We start from the raw sequence: 18866 nt of genomic DNA, 5'->3' as shown, positions 1-18866 counted from the left end.
TTTAGTCCGATCTACATTTATAGCTGGAAATTTCTAGAGAATATTTACAGAAGATCCATCAAGTTGTCGGAAATTGTAATAGGATAGCATTGAAATCAGCTATGCAATTTCGGATATATTAAATCCTATCGTTAACGATACACTTTCAGTGATAATTATAATAATTTTAGCTGGTAGCTCCTGGTATTTGCTTTGCGAACAATGCCGCGAAAAATACACAAAGAGCTGCAGAGGCAACAAACCCACCTCTTCTAAAGCGAAGGCGGTGGTGCATAGAAAAACTTCTAAAGCACCATCCACTACATCATCTGGCGAGCCACATGTTGTGATGAAAAACAACGCTATGTTCTTATTGGATTTGGCAAATTCCGTGGATAGTCAGCGAAGGGCCTCTAATGCCATGCCCTCAGTCTCCGAAAACGTCACTCCTCCGGACTGTACAGGGCCCTTCGGACCTTTGCCGCCCTTTCAGTGCTTTCAGACACTGGGTGGAGCTAATTTCTTTGACGAATCTGACTTGTACAATGAAGTTTTGCATGGGTTCTACAATAATAGCCCGAGACAGGCCCCCTCTACATCCACGCAGAGAGTGAGTGTTTAAACTTACTTTTGTAAATGAAATAATTTGCATTTCTGTAGCCCTTATCTGAAGTATCTTTATCCGAAAGCGAGTCGGATGTGATCAGAGGCACTAGGTTTCATCGATCAGTTTCGATGGGCACCAACGGAATTCCATGGGCCAAAGCGGGGTTTGATGGGAGGGTAATAATGATGCGGAGGAGGAATAATAGTGGCAGCGAAATTGCCGGAGGTGGAACCTTTGTTTTTAACCCACCATTTTCTGATATATATTTTTGGATTATAGAAGGCGGCTCTACGCTGTTATGCAACCCTTCTCCGGCCTTGCAAAGACTACTTCCCAAAGAGGAACTAACCTCAGTATTGAGAAGTGACGCGGAACCTCGTGAAAGCCTCAATTTGGCGCAGCGACCAGTTTTACAATTTGTAACGCAGCATCACGACCTAGATTCGCTGCGGATTTGCATGAAGCAGGCTTTGAGGTACCTTTCTGTCTTTATTATAGTTAGATCGAATATTTTTTTTAATTTACAGAAAGGCCATGTGTCGCGTCTACGCCATGCAGGCGTTGAATTGGCTGTTGCGCTCTGTGACTCAACCCCTGTGCCTGCACGACCTGCTGTGGTGGTTTGTGACGTCACTCACTCCTATTGAAATCGAAGTTGAGTCCGAAGAGGATAACAGGCCTCCTAAAAAGCCCGAAGAGGCGAGTACTGTCCATATTATGTCATATATATTTTTTATTTATTTATTTTTATTTGTTTAGTTTTTGTTTAAAGGTAGTTGCTAGTTATTCCATAGAAAGGCTGCTTGGAAGGTATTTATTAAAAGGTTTAAATCGATGAGGGTGGTTTTATGATAAGACTAATTATTTGATTTAGGACTTGAACGTGTGCGAGCACCCTTTGTCTGACATTACTATAGCGGGGGATTCCGTCCATCCCCTGCCGGCTACCTTCCACGCCCTCTTGCAGACTATTGCCCACATCATGGTACTGCTACCTATGGGGTCCCCTTTACAGCAAATCGCTGTGCGTTGCTGGGGTTTGAGGTTCGCTTCTGCAGACCACAGCTTTCTGCATCGCTCCCAAGTATTCAGTAATATTAGCAAAATCCTGTCGAGAAGTGAAGAACTGGATGACTTCACTGTAAGTAGTGTTGATTATCTGAAAATAGGGCATATAGTGCAACACCTATTTTAAATCAATAATTTGACTTCAGGTTTCGATGCACGAAAGCGCTTTCAACCAACCCACGGCCACTGTGGAATGCCTCAAAGATCTGTCTCAATCTGTGGAGATTCGCGCTTCTAGCCGACAGGCCATGATCGCGAGTCTCACAGATGGCTCTACTGAAACCTTCTGGGAAAGCGGAGACGAAGACCGAAACAAAACAAAGAGCATTACGGTCATATGCGCTCATGGGCACCATCCGGTTTTAGTGTGTGTGCATGTAGATAATTGCAGGGATTTGGGGGTAAGCCCCACGATTTTTCCATACAAAATTAGAAATTATGCATCACATTTTAGAACAAAATATCGACAATCACTTTCTTTTCCGGGCAAAACACTGACGAACTGCTGAAAATGCGCACCGTAGAAGTGGAAACGAGGCTGCTGGGAGGATGGGTCAGTTGCCCCATTACAGGTTAGAACTGCTTCCAAAATTTGTGGGTTCAAAATTTGTGAATTTGCTATTCAGAGGCATGCGACAACGTCATTAAGTTAGAACTGAAAGGGCCGGATAATTCAGTGCGTTTGCGCCAAATCCGGATTTTGGGTAAAGTGGAGGGGGAGTGTCTTAAAGTGGGAAAGCTCTACAGCGCCGCAACCATCCATCAGAGAAACTGTGAGGCCGAGACTTTGAGGGTGTTCCGCTTGATTACTGGTAATAATCACATTGAATTTAATGCAAATTTTTCATGTCTTATTGACTTAAAAAACAGCCCAGGTTTTTGGAAAACTACTGCAAGGCGAGGAGAGTGTCAGCAAAACCTTAAACGGAGATAACAATTCTCCCAGCGAAATCGGAGATCCTTTGGAGGAAAGTAACGATTTGAGGGAGCATATGGTGGGAATTTTGTTCAGCAGGAGCAAACTCACTCACCTTCAAAAACAGGTTTTCTCTCTCATTTTAGCTCAAAGAAAATTTTCACCAATAGCAATTTTCTAGGTGATTGTGCACATAGTTCAAGCCATCCGTAAGGAGACCGAACGAGTCAAAGACGAGTGGGAGTGCAACCTCTATACCTCCTCTACTGTGTCCTCGCACAGTAGCTCGGAAATTGCTCACAATTCCGATACATACTGCTTCGAAATGCTTTCTATGGTGCTGGCTTTGTCTGGCAGCGCTGTAGGCAGAGCCTATTTATCCCATCAAGGTGGATTGCTAGGGGATTTACTCACATTACTACACACAGGAAGTGCCCGCGTGCAGCGACAAGTCACTTCGCTGTTGCGTCGAATGCTGCCGGAAATAACTCCGGATTTTTTCGCCAAAATAGTCGGGGTTTCCGGATTGCCCCCGAAAGACTTCAATTTCGTGTCAGTGGCCAATAAGGACGTCAATAATTTCAAGTTCGACATCCACAAGTTAATTATTTAAAAATAGCGTTACCATTTTATTAAAGTTTTCTGATTGCAGAACGGGTATTTTGGATATTTTCCTTAGCGTTATTGCTAAAAATTTGACAGTGCAAGTGAAGATGCGAAGCAAAAGCGGCAACGGCGCCGCATCCAAAGAGGTCAGTACTGTGATCATTGCGTCGTCTATTCAAGTTGCCGATGACGTAGGTCAGAGATGGTGGCTGAGAGGAACGTCCAATAGGAAAATGGCGGAGGTTATGGTACAACTCATAACTGACATGAGTGCGGTAAGAATTCCTGATTTTCTATAATTAAACATGTCTTTCCAAATATCTAATTATTTTCCCAATTTACGTGATATTTTGGCTGAAGTTTCCTAATTTCTATGCCCGCTAATTCCAGGGAAAAATGTCGGAAATATGGGCAAACGTCACTAAAGGAGCCATAGCGGAGAATATCCTTAATTTGACTTGCCTAACGGATGAGCAAAGAACACCTTCTCTGTGTCTGAAAACCCCCACTTTATGGCTGGCTCTAGCATCTTTATGCGTCCTGGACAAAGACCACGTGGAACGCCTTTCTTCCGGTCAGTGGAGCCAAGCGGAGGGAAATCCCATGCCGCCTAGACCCATGTGCAGCAACCACGATGATGGGGAAACAACAGCGGTCATTCAATGCAATATTTGTGGCAATTTGTGCGCCGATTGTGACCGCTTTTTGCATTTGCACAGAAAGACAAGAGCTCATTTGCGACAGGTGACTGTTTCCAAGAATTTTATTCATTTAGAAATTATTACACCTTAAGGGTGTTAAGAACATTTGTCTATATAATATTGAAAGTATACAGGGTGTTATTGAAATCATTATATGAGTGTAGATCAAACTTAATTTAGAAATTGGTTTCGATGGAAAAGAGGTAAGAATTTACTATACGATTAGTGCAGTGATTTGTTTTCACCAATTGTCAAAAAAAGTCTTGAAGAAATATGGAAATTTCCATCGATACTTCTGCACTATTTCTCAAAAGAATTGAGTGGGTTGTAGTTTTAAAGTTTTAATTTACCTGTTAATGTACTGTGCTTAAGTTTAATGTATTTGATTATAAATATGTTTTCTAGGTGTGCAAAGAGGAGGAGGAAGCTATCAAAGTGGAGCTCCACGAAGGTTGCGGCCGCACTAAATTGTTTTGGCTTCTAGGTAAGAAACCTTCGCATATTTTATTCAATTTCGAGTTACATTTGTAATTCATTTCAGCTCTAGCCGACTCTCGAACGCTAAAAGCCCTGGTCGAGTACCGGGAAGGAGGAGCCCGCAGCCGGGCAGCAGGAGTGACTGGCATTTGTCGCTTTTGCGGTACCACTGGCAACTCGGGCCTGTTGGCCATCGGCAACGTGTGCGCCGACTCCGAGTGTCAAGTCAGTTCATGTTTCCGCCAAATTAAAACCATCTCAGCAGTGTTTTTTTTAGGAATATGGGAAAACTGCCTGCATGAAGCTGCTGAACTGCGGACACATGTGCGGAGGAGCTTCAGGCGAAACACAGTGTCTGCCGTGCCTACACGGATGTTCCAATGACAGCTCTTTGAGGCAGGACTCCGATGATATGTGCATGATTTGTTTCACAGAAGCGTTATCTTGTGCACCTGCTATTCAGGTAAGTCATTGCGTTTAAAGTGGTGCTGTGACGCTTTAAAGTAAATACGAGTATATCTCAAGTGTTTATTGTTTTTGTCCTTGTCTAAGTAACATATTTTATCTGCTTGGAGATAAGGTGATTTCGCGAGGGTTTAAAGGTTGCATTAGGGAAAACCCATTAAAAAAATTAAAACAAAATTATTTCATAATAAAACACATTAATCCCTCTAATATGGAGAGGGGTCCAGAGGAACGTGCCTTCAGCTACAATCGACCTTCTCCTTGTAGTTGCAAGTCTGTTGTTCGATGTCGTAGTATAGACCAGCAGGGCAGTGCATTAGGTAGGGCGATCCGTTGGAACATTGAAAGTAGGCAGAACAGTCTTCAACGTCGGCGAAATACATGATTCTCGAGTCGGTGTCGTCGAAGTGTTAGGGGCATACTGCGGAAAAAAATAGTTTATAATTGAAAACCCTCCCAGTTGGAACTAAAAAAATTAAATGACAATGTCGTACATAGTTATTGTCACAATAATAGCGCTCCTATTGGTATATAAATATTTATTATTTAATTGGATTATTATATAATTGGATATAAATCACATGATTACTTGAAGAATTACAGGGTTGCTGCTGTGAAAAAAAATTATTTATTTGAAAGAAAAATAGATTTTACTACTACAGGACAGGTGTCATTTAAGAGAAAGAACCTAGCAACGTTGATCTATGTGTTTTGTTAGTTTTTAACTAATTTCTATTGGATAATAGACACAGAAGGCCCTATTTTCAATTTTTGAATCGAATAATAGAAACACTCATCTCTTACCTGAGGTTTCGGCGTAGGCCGCGCTTAAGATTGCAGCAATGCTGATCACAAACAAACTACTTTTGAACATGTTGAATTTTTGGTAGTCAAATGTCGAATTCTGATTGATGTGAATCTACGAAGGTAGCAATTTTATATGCAGGAGTAGGCGCAAGAGTATGCCGTATGTTTCTTACAACTGCAGGTTAATGGTTTTTGTAATTGATAATCCGTTAAGTGGTCTGCATCAATTAGTGGAATTTTATCGTCCTCTCAAGATGTTGTCAAATCTTTGTTTCTTCAGAAGGACTAATTGTCGCGTTTTAGTAAATCATGCGGTTGCGTTTTTCAGTTTCATACGGTTTCGGTGAATATCGCAGATATGTGACGCGTCACACTGAAAAGCACTTTGTCAAATACGCCATTATTGCGTAGAGGGTGGGTTTTTTAAAAGTATAAACGTTAATATCTTCAAAATTATGCCGTCAATGGAAAAATACAAAAACAAGTCTACTATAATATGATAGGGGAAGATGATTGAAGGTATGACGAACTCTCTACTCTCTACCAAAGGTACCTCAGCCTCCCCAAGTCATTTTTTTTAAATAGCACGGATATGGTTGCGGTATATCGTCGGAAAGCATTTTCAATGATACCAAAGATTCTAGAATTCCACCCTCAACGTATCGGATAATGCTTAAAATGCAAAATAGTCGAGTAAGATACCTAGAAGTAGAATTAAATGGTTTTCAGTCAGGAATAAGTAATAGAACTGATAATTAATTCAAAGTTTTATTGTAATTAAATCAAAACGTAAGATTTGTCGCTCAATGTTAATATTTTTTTATAATAGGTGTTCGAAATCCTGTCCATTATTTTCCATGCAAGCGTACAAACGATATTTATATTTTTGACGCAAATTGACAAAGGTTTCCGCAGGAATTGCACGACACTCGGTAATAATTCACAAACACACCACATTTTACAACAATTCATTTTAATTCTTGAATTGTTTCTGTTTTTGAATACTAAAATATGCAAGTGCCTCCATAAAAAGAAATATAAGGGCGTGAAATCGGGAAACCTAGGGGGCCATTCTATCGCACCTTTCCTTCCAATCCAACTTGCGGGGCAATTGTTATCCAGTTACTGCCTAACGAGTAAAACAAAACGTGGTGGTGTTCCATCCTGTTGAAATCTTAGTAAATTTTTATTCAGTTGTGATTCGCAATTTTCGCCCTGCTGATTCTCTACCTCATGGATTATTAATAGTTCGATAGTATTTTCTAAAAGGTTATTGTAGATTTCACCACTCAAATTACTGTCAATAAACAAAGATCCTATGACGGTATCTCCAAGGATCCCGGGCCAAATATTCAGTTTTTGTGGATATTGAGTGCTTCCTTCTCTCATAACATAAGGGCTTATATCACTCCAGATTCTACAATTGTGCGTATTAAGAGCATCATTAAAGTAAAGTGTGCACTTATCACTGAAGCAAACGTTTAGCGGTAATCCGGGATTGATTGGTAATCAAAACTTCCATTACCTCGCAATATTCAATTCGTCGGTCTGGATCATCTTCATTCAAATCCTGGTGAAGTTGAATTTTGTATGGATGACATTTGTGTAATTTTAGAACTTTTCGAACCGATACTGTTGATAGCCCAGTTAAGTAAATGCGTGACGAATAGACAATGATGGATTTTGGGCAAATTGTTCGAAAACTTCGATTTGAGTAAGCTCATCTAATAACCTAGGTTGATTCCTTTTTTTATTGGCCACAGAACCGGTTTCTTCAAATTTATCTATTAATTTCTTAACGTAGAAGGATTAATGTTCGTTCTAGGATATCGTTGGTGAAATATTCCTGTGGTTTGGAAAAGACAACGTTCCTCAGTACCATAAATAAAAACGATTTCAATCCGTTTCGCAATTTAATTAGCTCTGTTTCGATAGAAAATTTGCGCGAAAAAGCACGAAGTGAAACTCAGATAATAAACATGATTAGACGATTTACTGAGTATAAAAACATTCATAAATAACGAAAAAAGAAAAATACCTAATTTTTTACATTTAACATTATTACTAGTTCTTTGATAACAATGCTCGTCGAGAACGTGAATATCGTTTGCTTGCATGGAAAATAAGGGACAGCTATTATAAAAAATGATTAATATTAAACGACAAATCTTAGGCTTTGATACAATTACAATAACATTTTCAATTAATTATTAGCTTTATTACTTATTTCTAATTGAAAACCACTTAATTCTACGCTTAGGTACTTGTGAATTTTGCATTTTAAACATTATCGGTTACATTTGAAGAGGGAATTCCTGACATTTTGATACCGCTGAAAAGCTTATTCAAAATACTTTTTGACAATATGTCGCAACCATGTTCATGCTATTTAAAAAAAAAAAACTTGGGGTGGCTGGGTTGTGGTTGGTAGAAGGTAGTGAGTTCATCATACTCGCAATCACCTTCTTCCATCATATTATGGTAGACGTGTTTTTTAATTTTTCCATTGTTGGCATAATTTTCGAGATATTGGCATTTATACTTTTAAAAAATCCACTATATATCGTCTGAAATGATTTTTCTATATTTGGCCTATGATGTAAATTCTAGTGCTGTTACCGAGAGAATGAGGTTTTATGCAGGTAGTAATAATCAAATTTTAATTTTCAGGGCGGTTGAGTGGTTTGTTTATTTGTGTATATTTATTCTTAGGGGGGAAATAACATTTCCCACTACTGCGCTAAAATAATGAGTTGATCTACTGGGAACTAAAAAAAAAAACAAACCACTTCACTTATTTAAGTGACTTTGGGATTAGTCCAATGCGCTTTGATTTGCGCCAACATGCACAAACCGATTAGAACATATCATATTTATCATTATGATTATGGATTAATCTCAATGGCCCCCCGGGCTATATAAACCTTACGATCTGTAGACTTCACCATTGTCTTTTTTGCGTGCTAAAGTGAAAAAATGACTAAATTCCTGCTCGCTTTTTTGGGCTTTGCCGCCATTTTCGTCACGTTTTGCAACGCTGACGTTCCAAGTAAGTTCATTGGAGTCTTGTTGTAAAGGAATATGTGACAGTATTGTCGATTCACAGAATGCCAGACCACTGATGATGACCCCGACGCTGAGGTGGAACTTCTCCCCGATCCTGAAAACTGCGCTGCTTTCTATCAATGCTCCCGCGGTATTCCTCACCGCATTATTTGTCCCGCAGGGCTTTACTACAACGTCGATTTGAAAGTGTGCGACTATCCCAACGATGTCGACTGTGGGTCTAGGCCTGAACCCAAGGAATGAGCCCAGTATACTTCAGTTAAATTCAATGTTCAATCAATGAATAAATTTGGGTATCTATGAATCGTATGATTTTTGAATCTTTAAGTGAAAGGAGAAGATTTACTTTCCTTTCAATCCTATCAAGAAAAAGATAACATCTAAGAACGCGGTGAAATTAACACAGCGAATTGATCAGTTTCGTGGCTTCTGAAATTATTTTCCAGGTAAAATCGCAAGTATATTGATCTACTGCGCTCGTCTGGGGAAAACGTTCCTTTATCATCTCATAGAATTTTGGCTTTAAAATTTGTGGGTTCTTTAAATACACCCCCTTCCAGACATATTCAGAATGTATTAAATTTGAGGAAAACATCAAAATTTCAACTATTAATGATTAAATTTAATCGCAAATTTCCAAAGGTCTGCGTAACAAACTTAGTCATTTTACGACATGACATGACATCAATTAGGCTCTTTGCACATTAAGCAACTAAAAAGAAACTGATTGCAAACTTAAATCGTCAATTATTTGCTTATTAGTCGTCGCCCGTGTATTTCAATAAGCATCCGTATACAATGCAACTAATTGGTAACTGGTTTGCAATGCATGGGTGAGCAACCCGACATGCTAGTCGCTCGGCGATTAATAAATTATTAAATATATATAAAATATAAAATATAATACATTATAAATGATTAATTAATTAAACCACCCGTTTCAACGACAAAAATGGCCAAACAGTCTTTGAACTTAATATTAGTGCAAGAAGTGGAAAAGACCTGTGTCTTTATAGATTAAATGGATATTCACCCAAAGACATCACCGAAAAATGTAGTACAATCACAATATTAAAATAATAAGTTAAACACAATACAACAAAACTGCGAAAATTGACAAGTGACTTGATTTTATTGATACATTTTCAGTAGCATCGTAAGAATGCATAGTTGGTAACTAGTTTGTGATTTAAGTTTATAACTAGTTTAGTTTCTTTTTAGTTGCCTAATGTGCGAAAGGCCTTAAGGTATTGTTGCATGTGCTGGTATATTGGGTTACCTATCTTTAAAGGGCACGTTTAGTTTATGTTTACATCACCATTAGTAACTTGATGTTTCAACTCCTAACAGCGTTGTACTTTTGCCACAGTATTGGTTGAATATAGGGACTATTTCGCCTTGCAAATCGTTATTTCCAATGTTATTTTATTGTATCCTTGTGCGACCTATATTATCCTTATGCAAATGCGAGCAAAAAAATAGCGTCACCTACTTTTCGTTTTTGTGTTTTTTTGTAACTTTCCTCAACGTTTTCTTTAATATACGACACACCGACATCAAATTACTTGTAGATTGTTCTTAAAAGTGTTCAAAGAACGTGTTGTATTTATAATTTCGCTTATGTCAATTGGTAGAAAAATATTCAACTTAAAGCTGCGAGCGCATAGGTGACGCTTTTTTTTCTCGCATCTGTATATGCAGTGAAAACTTGTCTGTATAATTAAAGAAACGCCGAACTTCTATTTCTATTTCATTTCCCCCAAAACTTGCCAGCACCAACAATTTTTGGCTCTAAGGGCTAATTTATTACACTCCTGCTAAATTTGTCAACAACTAATTTCCATAGAAACGATGAAATTGAAGCACGACAAGTGTCTTCTTGGGAAAGTTTTCAGGACATTGAAATATTGACCGCAGTCATAGAAATAAATACAATATAAATATGCTATAACCATGTTATAATCAAGTAGAAAAAATATTTTACTTCATACACGGGTACCACAATTTCTTCAGGGCGGTTCTGGGAGCTATAAAGTACTAAATTTAGTAATGCGGGTTCAAGGTGGTGTCGGGTTTTACAGTTGTGGGCCTTACTCCGCAGTCTACAGTTTCGGCCCACTCACAGTCCTTTTTCTTCTCATCGAAGTAGGTTCCAGGAGCACATGTCAAGTGGATGGGTTTCTGGTTACTACATTCATAGAAAGAGCCACAATCGTCAGGGTCCTCGAAGAAAACTGGCGCATCTGGATTGGTATCCGGACATGCTTTAATTACAAAAACATGTGTCGATTGTTCGTAATTAGTTTCAAGTGGTACTCACTTGGTTCTCCAAACGCGGTTGTATAAACGAATCCCAAAAGGACAACGCAAAGCACAACTTTAGAGTTCATTTTATAGGTTTCTATGGCAGACTTTAGGAAACTTCGTTGTCGACTATAGAAACCCTACATTAAGCTCTCTTTATATAGCCAAGCTTAATCCTTAAGAAATCACTGTTTGTTCTCTCCTGAGGTACTAGATAAGACTTTAATCCGTGGGATATATTTCTTTTTACACAAGCATTACGTAGGTCGGTTTTACCGAATTTGAAGTGCCCAAAAACTGCGTTGATTACTAATAGTTCAAGAGCTGTAGCTTTGATTGATTGCCCTTTTTTCTTTTAGTTGCAATGCGGTCATGTTTTCCATCTTCATTGTTGCAAGGCGGTACTGATGAAGCGTTGGGCGGGGCCCAGGATCACCTTCTCCTTCTCGCTGTGCCCTATATGCAAGGTAGGAGACTGCTAGAATCTCATGGCCTAGATTCAAGGGCAGCACTTAATCAAGTTCGTTTTTTTTTCTTTGCGAGTATCAAATTTTCCAGGTTGAAAGTAGACGATTGCAATCGGACCTGTGATAATATTTTTTTATTGATTGTTTTCATTGAGGAGATTTTCACTTTGTGCGAATAGAAAGGAACCGACTCGTTTACTATTAAAATTTGCAACAATTGCTCTGTTTGTCGGATAAAATGAGCTTTCTTTTGTGGAATTAGAGCTGCGTTTGTCAGAAAGATAATTGTCATGTTAATAGCAGTTTCGTAACTTTCGTATTCTTGTGCTGCCAAGTTTAACTGCTAATTTCGATTGAAATGTTGAACTAGAGCCTCCTTGTATCAGTCAGATTCTTGGTTGTTTTGGATAATAACTAAATGTTAAAGTTAACAGCATATTAATAATTTGGCTTTAAAACAAATTGTACCTACTGGATTCTCTCAGTAGGCTTTTGGTGATATTGCAATGTATGCAAAATATTTTTTTGCAACTTCAACTGGTTTTTCTTTCTATCATATGGTTTTATAACACCGAAATCTGGATACCTGACTGCCTATTTTGGGTCTACTTCCCAGGAGAGGCCTGTCGCTATCATAGATAGTTTGGTTGTGAGCCTTAAAACTAGACAATCCTTTCCATAAAACGGGCAGTATTCTTTGAAAACTGTGCTTTTCTTTCCTTCAGGTGAATATCCAACACCCCACTTTAGGGGATCTCCTACGACCCATCCAGGAACTGTACAAGGACGTGCGCAGAAAAGCGTTGATGCGCCTGGAATACGAAGGGCTGCAGACAGTGGAGGCGGTGGTTACTCCGGGGGCTCGCTTCTACAACGACGCCGCCGCCTTTGCAATGGACAGATACGCCTATTACGTCTGTTACAAATGCGGAAAGGCAAGAAGAACGTGGCAGCATGGAAATTTCGTTGCAAAACCAGTAAATGTTCTTAGGCTTATTATGGGGGTGAAGCGCGTTGCGACGCCGAAGCAGGAGACGCCTACGATCCTGCGGAGCTAGTGTGCGGCGCCTGTAGCGACGTAGCACGGGCCCAAATGTGCCCCAAACACGGCGCCGACTTTTTGGAGTACAAGTGCCGCTACTGCTGCTCGGTGGCCGTATTTTTCTGCTTCGGAACGACGCACTTTTGCAATCCGTGTCACGACGACTTTCAGCGTGTGACCAATCTGACCAAGGCGGAGTTGCCTACGTGTCCTGCCGGTAAGTTTCCGAGCACGAACGCTTTATGGGATTGAGCGTGTCGCGCTGTCTTTTAGGGCCTAGAGCAATACAGCTGGAGGGAGACGAGTGTCCGCTGCACGTGAAGCATCCGGCCACGGGGGAGGAATTCGCTTTGGGATGTGGGGTGTGCAGGAATGCGCATACTTTCTAGGTTGGTTTAGATTTAAGCCGTTAGTTTGCGGAGAGGTCGTAAACAACCAGGATTGCACTGTTGAATTGAAGTAGCGAAGGATCTTCTTAGCAAAGTGTCAAGAAACAGTGCTAATTTTTTTCTTTTATTTTGTTTGGGAATAACACCTCGCACGCAGGTACGGGTTGTTGAAGCAGAGGAATCGCCCACTATTTCCAGTTAAAGCTAGCTGAGAATAATACTTACTCATTACTACAGGCTCGGATGAAAATTGTTAACGTTTCAACAACAAATTGGTCACCATCTTCAGGACTTGGGAAAAAATTGTTATAAGAACGAAAATTAACGAAACTAAAATATTTGGAATGTCCGTGTGTGAGTACATGGAAGGCTCTAAACATTCCTCTTTTCAACCGCAGAGGAACAACGGTATTTTTTTAAGAGTCATATTATTATTTTAAAAGATTGATTTGGAGTAAGTGATTGAAGTTGTGACCAGAATTTTTAACATCAGCATCTGAGTTTCCTGCTAATGGATTTAGGATAGTTAAGAGATATCTAAACAGTGGGTATGTGGGTGAGTTTATGCTGCTACTGCAATTTCACCGCTCTAATCACCTCTAACTGGTGTGCGAGGCAGCATACTCAAAAAAAATAAAGGGAGTAATTGAAAATGTTGATGTCAAAATGAACATAACGGTAAAGTTTAATTAAACATTGATATTTGGTAGCGCGCGATATGCACTGCACTGCTCGGTCTCACGTGTGCCCATGACCTTTTCTGCTCAAAACCCGGAATTTTTTTTTTCGGTTTACTTTAATCTCCACCCAAATATACTGCTCGATGATCGTGCGACTTCAGAGACCCGAATGCAAATCACATGATATTACCAGAATTGTAAAATCAAATCGAATTTTAAAGGTGCGATTTTTACTTGCTTTCATCTGGCCACATAGTCGTAGGAACGCTTGTTGTACTACCGTGAAATTAACTTTCAACTCTGTACAAACTATTTCAGATTCTTTCGCATTTTCATTCGAAATTTGATATTTTTCGCGAACGAAGCAAGAGGAAACTCAGGGACGCCATTAATACTGACACCTGAACCGTTATTGTTTTATTTCTAAAGCCTTTTTCGTAAAAAGCGTCATTACTATATGAGAAGTTTTTGCAAAACCACGTGTCCATTTGTTTGTATTCAATTGAGAGCCGAGTCCAGATGTGTTTGTATTCAGCTTTATGATAAAATGTATTTATATGAGCATATTTTTGTTTATTATTTATTTTGGCTCGTAGAATGCTCCTTTCAGCGTTTGTATATTAAGCGTGTAGTTTTTGTGAAGAGTTTGTAGCTAAGGAAGTCGGAAAATTCTTTTCTTATTGCGCATAAAGACCACAGATATAGTTGCAGAAACATTATATTTAATTTTCCACCAACAAAAAATTTGTTTGATGTTTCCCCTCAAAGTAAACGCATTCATAGCAATAACCGTAAGAACAGTAGTCTCTGTACAAGCAAAAAAATCAATAACTTGATAGAAATTTCTGTTGTTTCATTTAATAATAAGACATGTGTTTATAATGAGTAAATTCGCAAGTACGAATTTTTCACAATAACTGGAAGCCTCCTTTAATCCATTTAAAGTTTCAAAACTACCAATGATGATACACCGAACGAGAATATTTTATACTCCTAATGGATGGATAAATTAAATGGAATGATACCTTGCTCGTTACTAAGCTATCATTATTAAATAATTATTTTGTAATCGTGACAATTATTAACAACAAGAACAAATCATGCAGTAAATTGCAATACTGCCCTTCCACAAACAAAAATTTCAGTACTTCTAGGTAAAACTAATCGATATCACTTAGAAGCGCAGAAAAGTAAAAAATAAGCAAGGCCCGAGAAAGACATTTCTTCATAGACAAATTATTCGAAAAAGAAGTCAAAACTTTTAAGAACAACCTTTATTTAGAATTTCATACGTTACGTTCATAATTAATATGTATAATAAAGATAAAGTCACTATCGACGTTTTATATATGATCTAATAATTAAAATTCTGTTATGAACAATAGCCATAAGCGTCATATCGCGACTCTGCAGGAACATAGCCTTCGCCAAATTGTTCAGAATTTGTAATTTTACTAATAACATGTTGGTAGATAATATACTAAACATTTTTAAAAAAATCTTGGAAACCGCTAGAGGTGCACACAGTTGACACCTGAAGCTAGTTCAATCTTAACGATTTCCAACTCAGCCATAATTTCATTGCTGTCATCGTACTTTTCTATAAAACCAATTTGGGAATTACTAATGTTCTGAGTGCTCATACAACAATTTTTGCCCCGGCCTAACGCCCATCTTCAATCGGGATCGAGTGGTGTTTCCCCGCAGTCATCATCCTATATTGTTTTGAAGGATTCAGTCAAAGAAGTTAAAGTGATCTTCAAACGTATGTCTATTTTCCTATTAATTATATTAACATTTTTCTTTAATTAGTTGACAATTAACTGTGGGTCGCCAAATTAAATAGTAGAATTTGAGGCAATTAGGTGGTAAACTTTTTGGTTGAAGTGGCGATGGAGACTTTCACGTAAATGTAAATGACCATAAAATTCTGCGACTCCTTTTCCTTCAATGAGGTTCCGATAAATATAGATCTTTGCTTTAATTAACCGGCGATAATACTTCGATCAGTCATAGTATTGTCCGTATTCATTTCACAGAAAATAAATATCTGTTTATTTTTAGTTGAAATGGCCAATGTGCCACATTTCAAATATTCGTTTTATTGACATTAACATAACAATATGCACATAAAATACTATATACAGTAAAATTAGATCATTTAAGATATAAATACAGATGAAGCAAAGAAACCTCTACTGTTGTCTTAGCCCCAAATAACAATAATTAATATTTATCAGCACTACTTAAACTATCGAAAAACTCTCAATTATCACCGGAAAACAGATCACACCCCACCTCCCTCCGGACAGATGAGAGATGGCCTTATTATTGACTTTTAGGGCCATTACGTCATGCTGCCGTATTTGTGTCCTGAGGGCCAGGGACCCTCTGATGACGTAGATGGAATTGGATCCCGAGTAAACGCATTGACCATCGAGTCTTTTAGCCGGTCCTTGAATGTTTTATATTCCATATCAGCATATTTTGGTCCGAAATCGAAGTCTGCCACTTCGACTATGAAGCTAAAATGTCGAAATTGGATTTAATACAATCATGAATTTGAGGAAACGCCCTACTTACTGAGACCTGTTTTGGATGTAGTAGGCTACTCCGAAAACTATAGCGATAACTGCTGCAATACTGAACGCTACCGGCACTACTATAACAGATAATTGCGCTTGTTGTTTTACTAAAAGGTTACTTATGTCATTATTCATTCTCTGTCAAAGGAGCAATTAAACTACCTTTATAAACAGTAACAGCCACTGAAGTGACTTTTCTGCTGACGTCGTTCTTGATGATGATAATGACCGTATGCTGATCTTGGAAGTAGCGTTGAATGGGGAAATCGCACACGTCTAAACTGGAATACTGCTGACAAGTTTCATTGCCTGTCACATTATATAGACCTGCCTTGAAGTAGTAGCAAAACTGCATACTTGCAGATCCTTTGCAGTTAACTTGCAGACTCAAAAGCTCCCCATGTTGCAACCAATTGTTGCCTGAGATGCTCACATTTGAGATGGGGGCTAAAAAAAGACAATTGTTTCTCTTCAATGTTATTGGTTAATCAACATACCTTTTGTTGTTACCGACTTCTGGAAATAGCCATAGACTTTATGAAAGTCTGTGGTAATCACAGTGCTGTTGCACACATAAGGGAAACTGTTGTTGTATGGTACTAGCACTCCATTCTGCCAGACTTTTATATTCAACTGAGTTTCACTGCTGTTGGTCATTGACGTTGTGACTTCTCTTTTTGACACTTTTTTAATAGTTCCAGTAGGTTTCTATAAGGTTGTCCAGTTCATTTTCTTTAGTTTTCAAATCTTAACAAACCTACCAATGTGGTTGTAGGCTTAATTGTTGTAGTAGTAGTAATAGTGGTACTGCCATTACTAGGAGGGATGGTGCTGGTTGTTGGCATAGGAGTGGTAGTTGGAGGTGGCAAAGGAGTGAAATCTCCCACTACCAATGTTTCAATTGTATGTTCTTCTTCAGGATTGGAGAAATTGAATGGGAAACTCAAGTTGGTTCCCAGCCCATAATAAACACAATCAACAAACCAGTATGAGAGCACTGTGGGTGCTTGCATGAGGTACTCTTTGTCAGGCTGCTGGAGGGCCACAGTGTTTGTGAAAGAGCCATTAGTAGATACATAAAGGTTTCTTGTTTCATTGAGCTGTACAATCTCCAGGTGGCCATTAAGGCCATCTAGAAGAGATTATAGACTTTAATGATACAGAAGTGAAAGTCCATATTACTCACCCCCTAACTCAACAAATAAGAGAGTTATTGCAAAAATGTTACTCAATAAATTCAGATGCATGGCATTTTTTTTTTAACTAAAACTGGTAGTTATAACAGCAAAGTATTTAACTGATAAATAATGGATGTGAATTTTGATATATGTATCCAACTTTGAAATAACTGAGTATTTGTTTTCTATGCTTCCTTTAGTGATCAATAAATTGAGATAATACATAATCAAGGGAAGTACCCATAATTCTGTTTTCAGAACACTCACCAGTGAGCTCTATTGTAATTCCTATTGAAGTACTGGGTGCGCAAAATAAACTCATTATCCATTCGCATACTACCACTCTAATCGTGTAGTATCCAGGTTCATTTGTGTCCCGGTTATATGTGATTGACCAGTGGTCTATATTGGGCCCCGATTCGACCTGAACATGCATTACAGTTAATACCAAATTTAACTTCTTAAGTGAATTGAATAAAAGAATGTATTCCCAGTCATATTATTATTTCTTATGGCGTACGCTCAACTGACATACCAGTCGTTTGTGAGGAGGAACAGCGTCGTCCCTCCAGTCGTATTTGAATTTCCCGCTGGCCGGTTCATTATCGGAGTCGACTATCCAAGTGGTGCAATTCACGGTGGCCCCCCGAACAATGTGGCCATCACATTGGAGCTTCAATGTAAAGGCTGAGCCTGAAAAAGTCATGACATATAAAAGGAGGTTCGCTACTATTAATTGAGCGCCCTGTAGTTACCTAGATCAAAGAATATTCCTATTAATATTAATATTGCGATTAATTTGCGGTAAAACATAATGGGTGGATTTGCATTAACAAAAACAATGAAAGAAACAGAAAACAAGTAAGATGTCACTGTTGCTGGTCACAGTGATTGAAGTAAAGTCATCGAGGGAACGTCTGTCATTGTTATAAATATATATATATCTATTTCAGGATCAAACTGAACGGGTTGATTCTGTCCTTGTCTGATACATTACGGCCAGAAAGATATACGGTGCCGTGCAATACTCACCGTTCAGGAACAGGTGAGGTTATATTGTATTTTTTTCTAACACAATGTTAAAGAGAAATGGATATAATATAGATGATCGCCAGTTTTTTTAAAATTCAAGTTTCGATGTTCAAAGATATAAGGTCTAACTTTGGTTGTGTATTGACCTGTGCATACTAACGCTGTATGGTATGTGGACTGCAGAGCCAAATATCGCTGAAATCGGAGCACCTCAATTTCCACCTAATTTTTCAACGCAAAATTGTCACTAACGCCAATGCGTTGTTTGTGTTATAATTCCCCTCAACAGAGGGCCGTTGTGTATGGCTCCCTCTTTTGTCGGACCGTCGTAGCTTAAACCACAGTAGTTTGATTCGTTTTTCAAGTTCAATGCGAATCTCTTCAAATTATAATTATTTTCGCCTTGAATGGCACGCAGAACCGACCGGATCGTAATAATGAAAAAATGATACTATACACTCTCTAATTACAACCTTTTAAGACGCCGTACGTTATGT

At 38.6% G+C, this 18866-nt stretch overlaps 2 protein-coding genes across 2 annotated transcripts in view; one reads left to right on the top strand and one right to left on the bottom strand.

Moving 5' to 3' along the window:
- Positions 1 to 14312, top strand: part of hiw (highwire) — a 43116-nt gene extending 28804 nt beyond the window's left edge. The window contains 19 exon segments of the mRNA XM_066393902.1: positions 171 to 589; positions 640 to 811; positions 866 to 1061; positions 1114 to 1285; positions 1461 to 1727; positions 1801 to 2055; positions 2109 to 2226; positions 2281 to 2466; positions 2525 to 2697; positions 2752 to 3170; positions 3223 to 3451; positions 3567 to 3920; positions 4283 to 4361; positions 4419 to 4579; positions 4632 to 4817; positions 11356 to 11463; positions 12189 to 12398; positions 12455 to 12722; positions 12779 to 14312. Of these exon segments, the coding sequence (XP_066249999.1) occupies positions 171 to 589; positions 640 to 811; positions 866 to 1061; positions 1114 to 1285; positions 1461 to 1727; positions 1801 to 2055; positions 2109 to 2226; positions 2281 to 2466; positions 2525 to 2697; positions 2752 to 3170; positions 3223 to 3451; positions 3567 to 3920; positions 4283 to 4361; positions 4419 to 4579; positions 4632 to 4817; positions 11356 to 11463; positions 12189 to 12398; positions 12455 to 12722; positions 12779 to 12894 (4088 nt within the window). The 3' untranslated portion in view covers positions 12895 to 14312.
- A 1344-nt stretch (positions 14313 to 15656) lies between these two features.
- LOC136411656 (uncharacterized) lies at positions 15657 to 18206 on the bottom strand. Its single transcript, XM_066394309.1, has 8 exons — positions 18093 to 18206; positions 17873 to 18030; positions 17605 to 17761; positions 16921 to 17291; positions 16657 to 16867; positions 16322 to 16606; positions 16158 to 16266; positions 15657 to 16099 (listed from the first exon to the last, which is right to left on the bottom strand). Exons 1-8 carry the CDS (start codon positions 18148 to 18150, stop codon positions 15922 to 15924), a joined length of 1527 nt encoding a protein of 508 aa, XP_066250406.1. The 5' UTR covers positions 18151 to 18206; the 3' UTR covers positions 15657 to 15921.
- Between the last annotated feature and the right edge of the window lie 660 nt (positions 18207 to 18866).

The sequence above is a fragment of the Euwallacea similis genome, chromosome 10, assembly GCF_039881205.1.
Source record: "Euwallacea similis isolate ESF13 chromosome 10, ESF131.1, whole genome shotgun sequence".
Classification (NCBI taxonomy): domain Eukaryota; kingdom Metazoa; phylum Arthropoda; class Insecta; order Coleoptera; family Curculionidae; genus Euwallacea; species Euwallacea similis.
The sequence above is the reverse complement of the archived record's forward strand: the minus strand, read 5'-3'. Positions and strand labels throughout refer to the sequence as shown.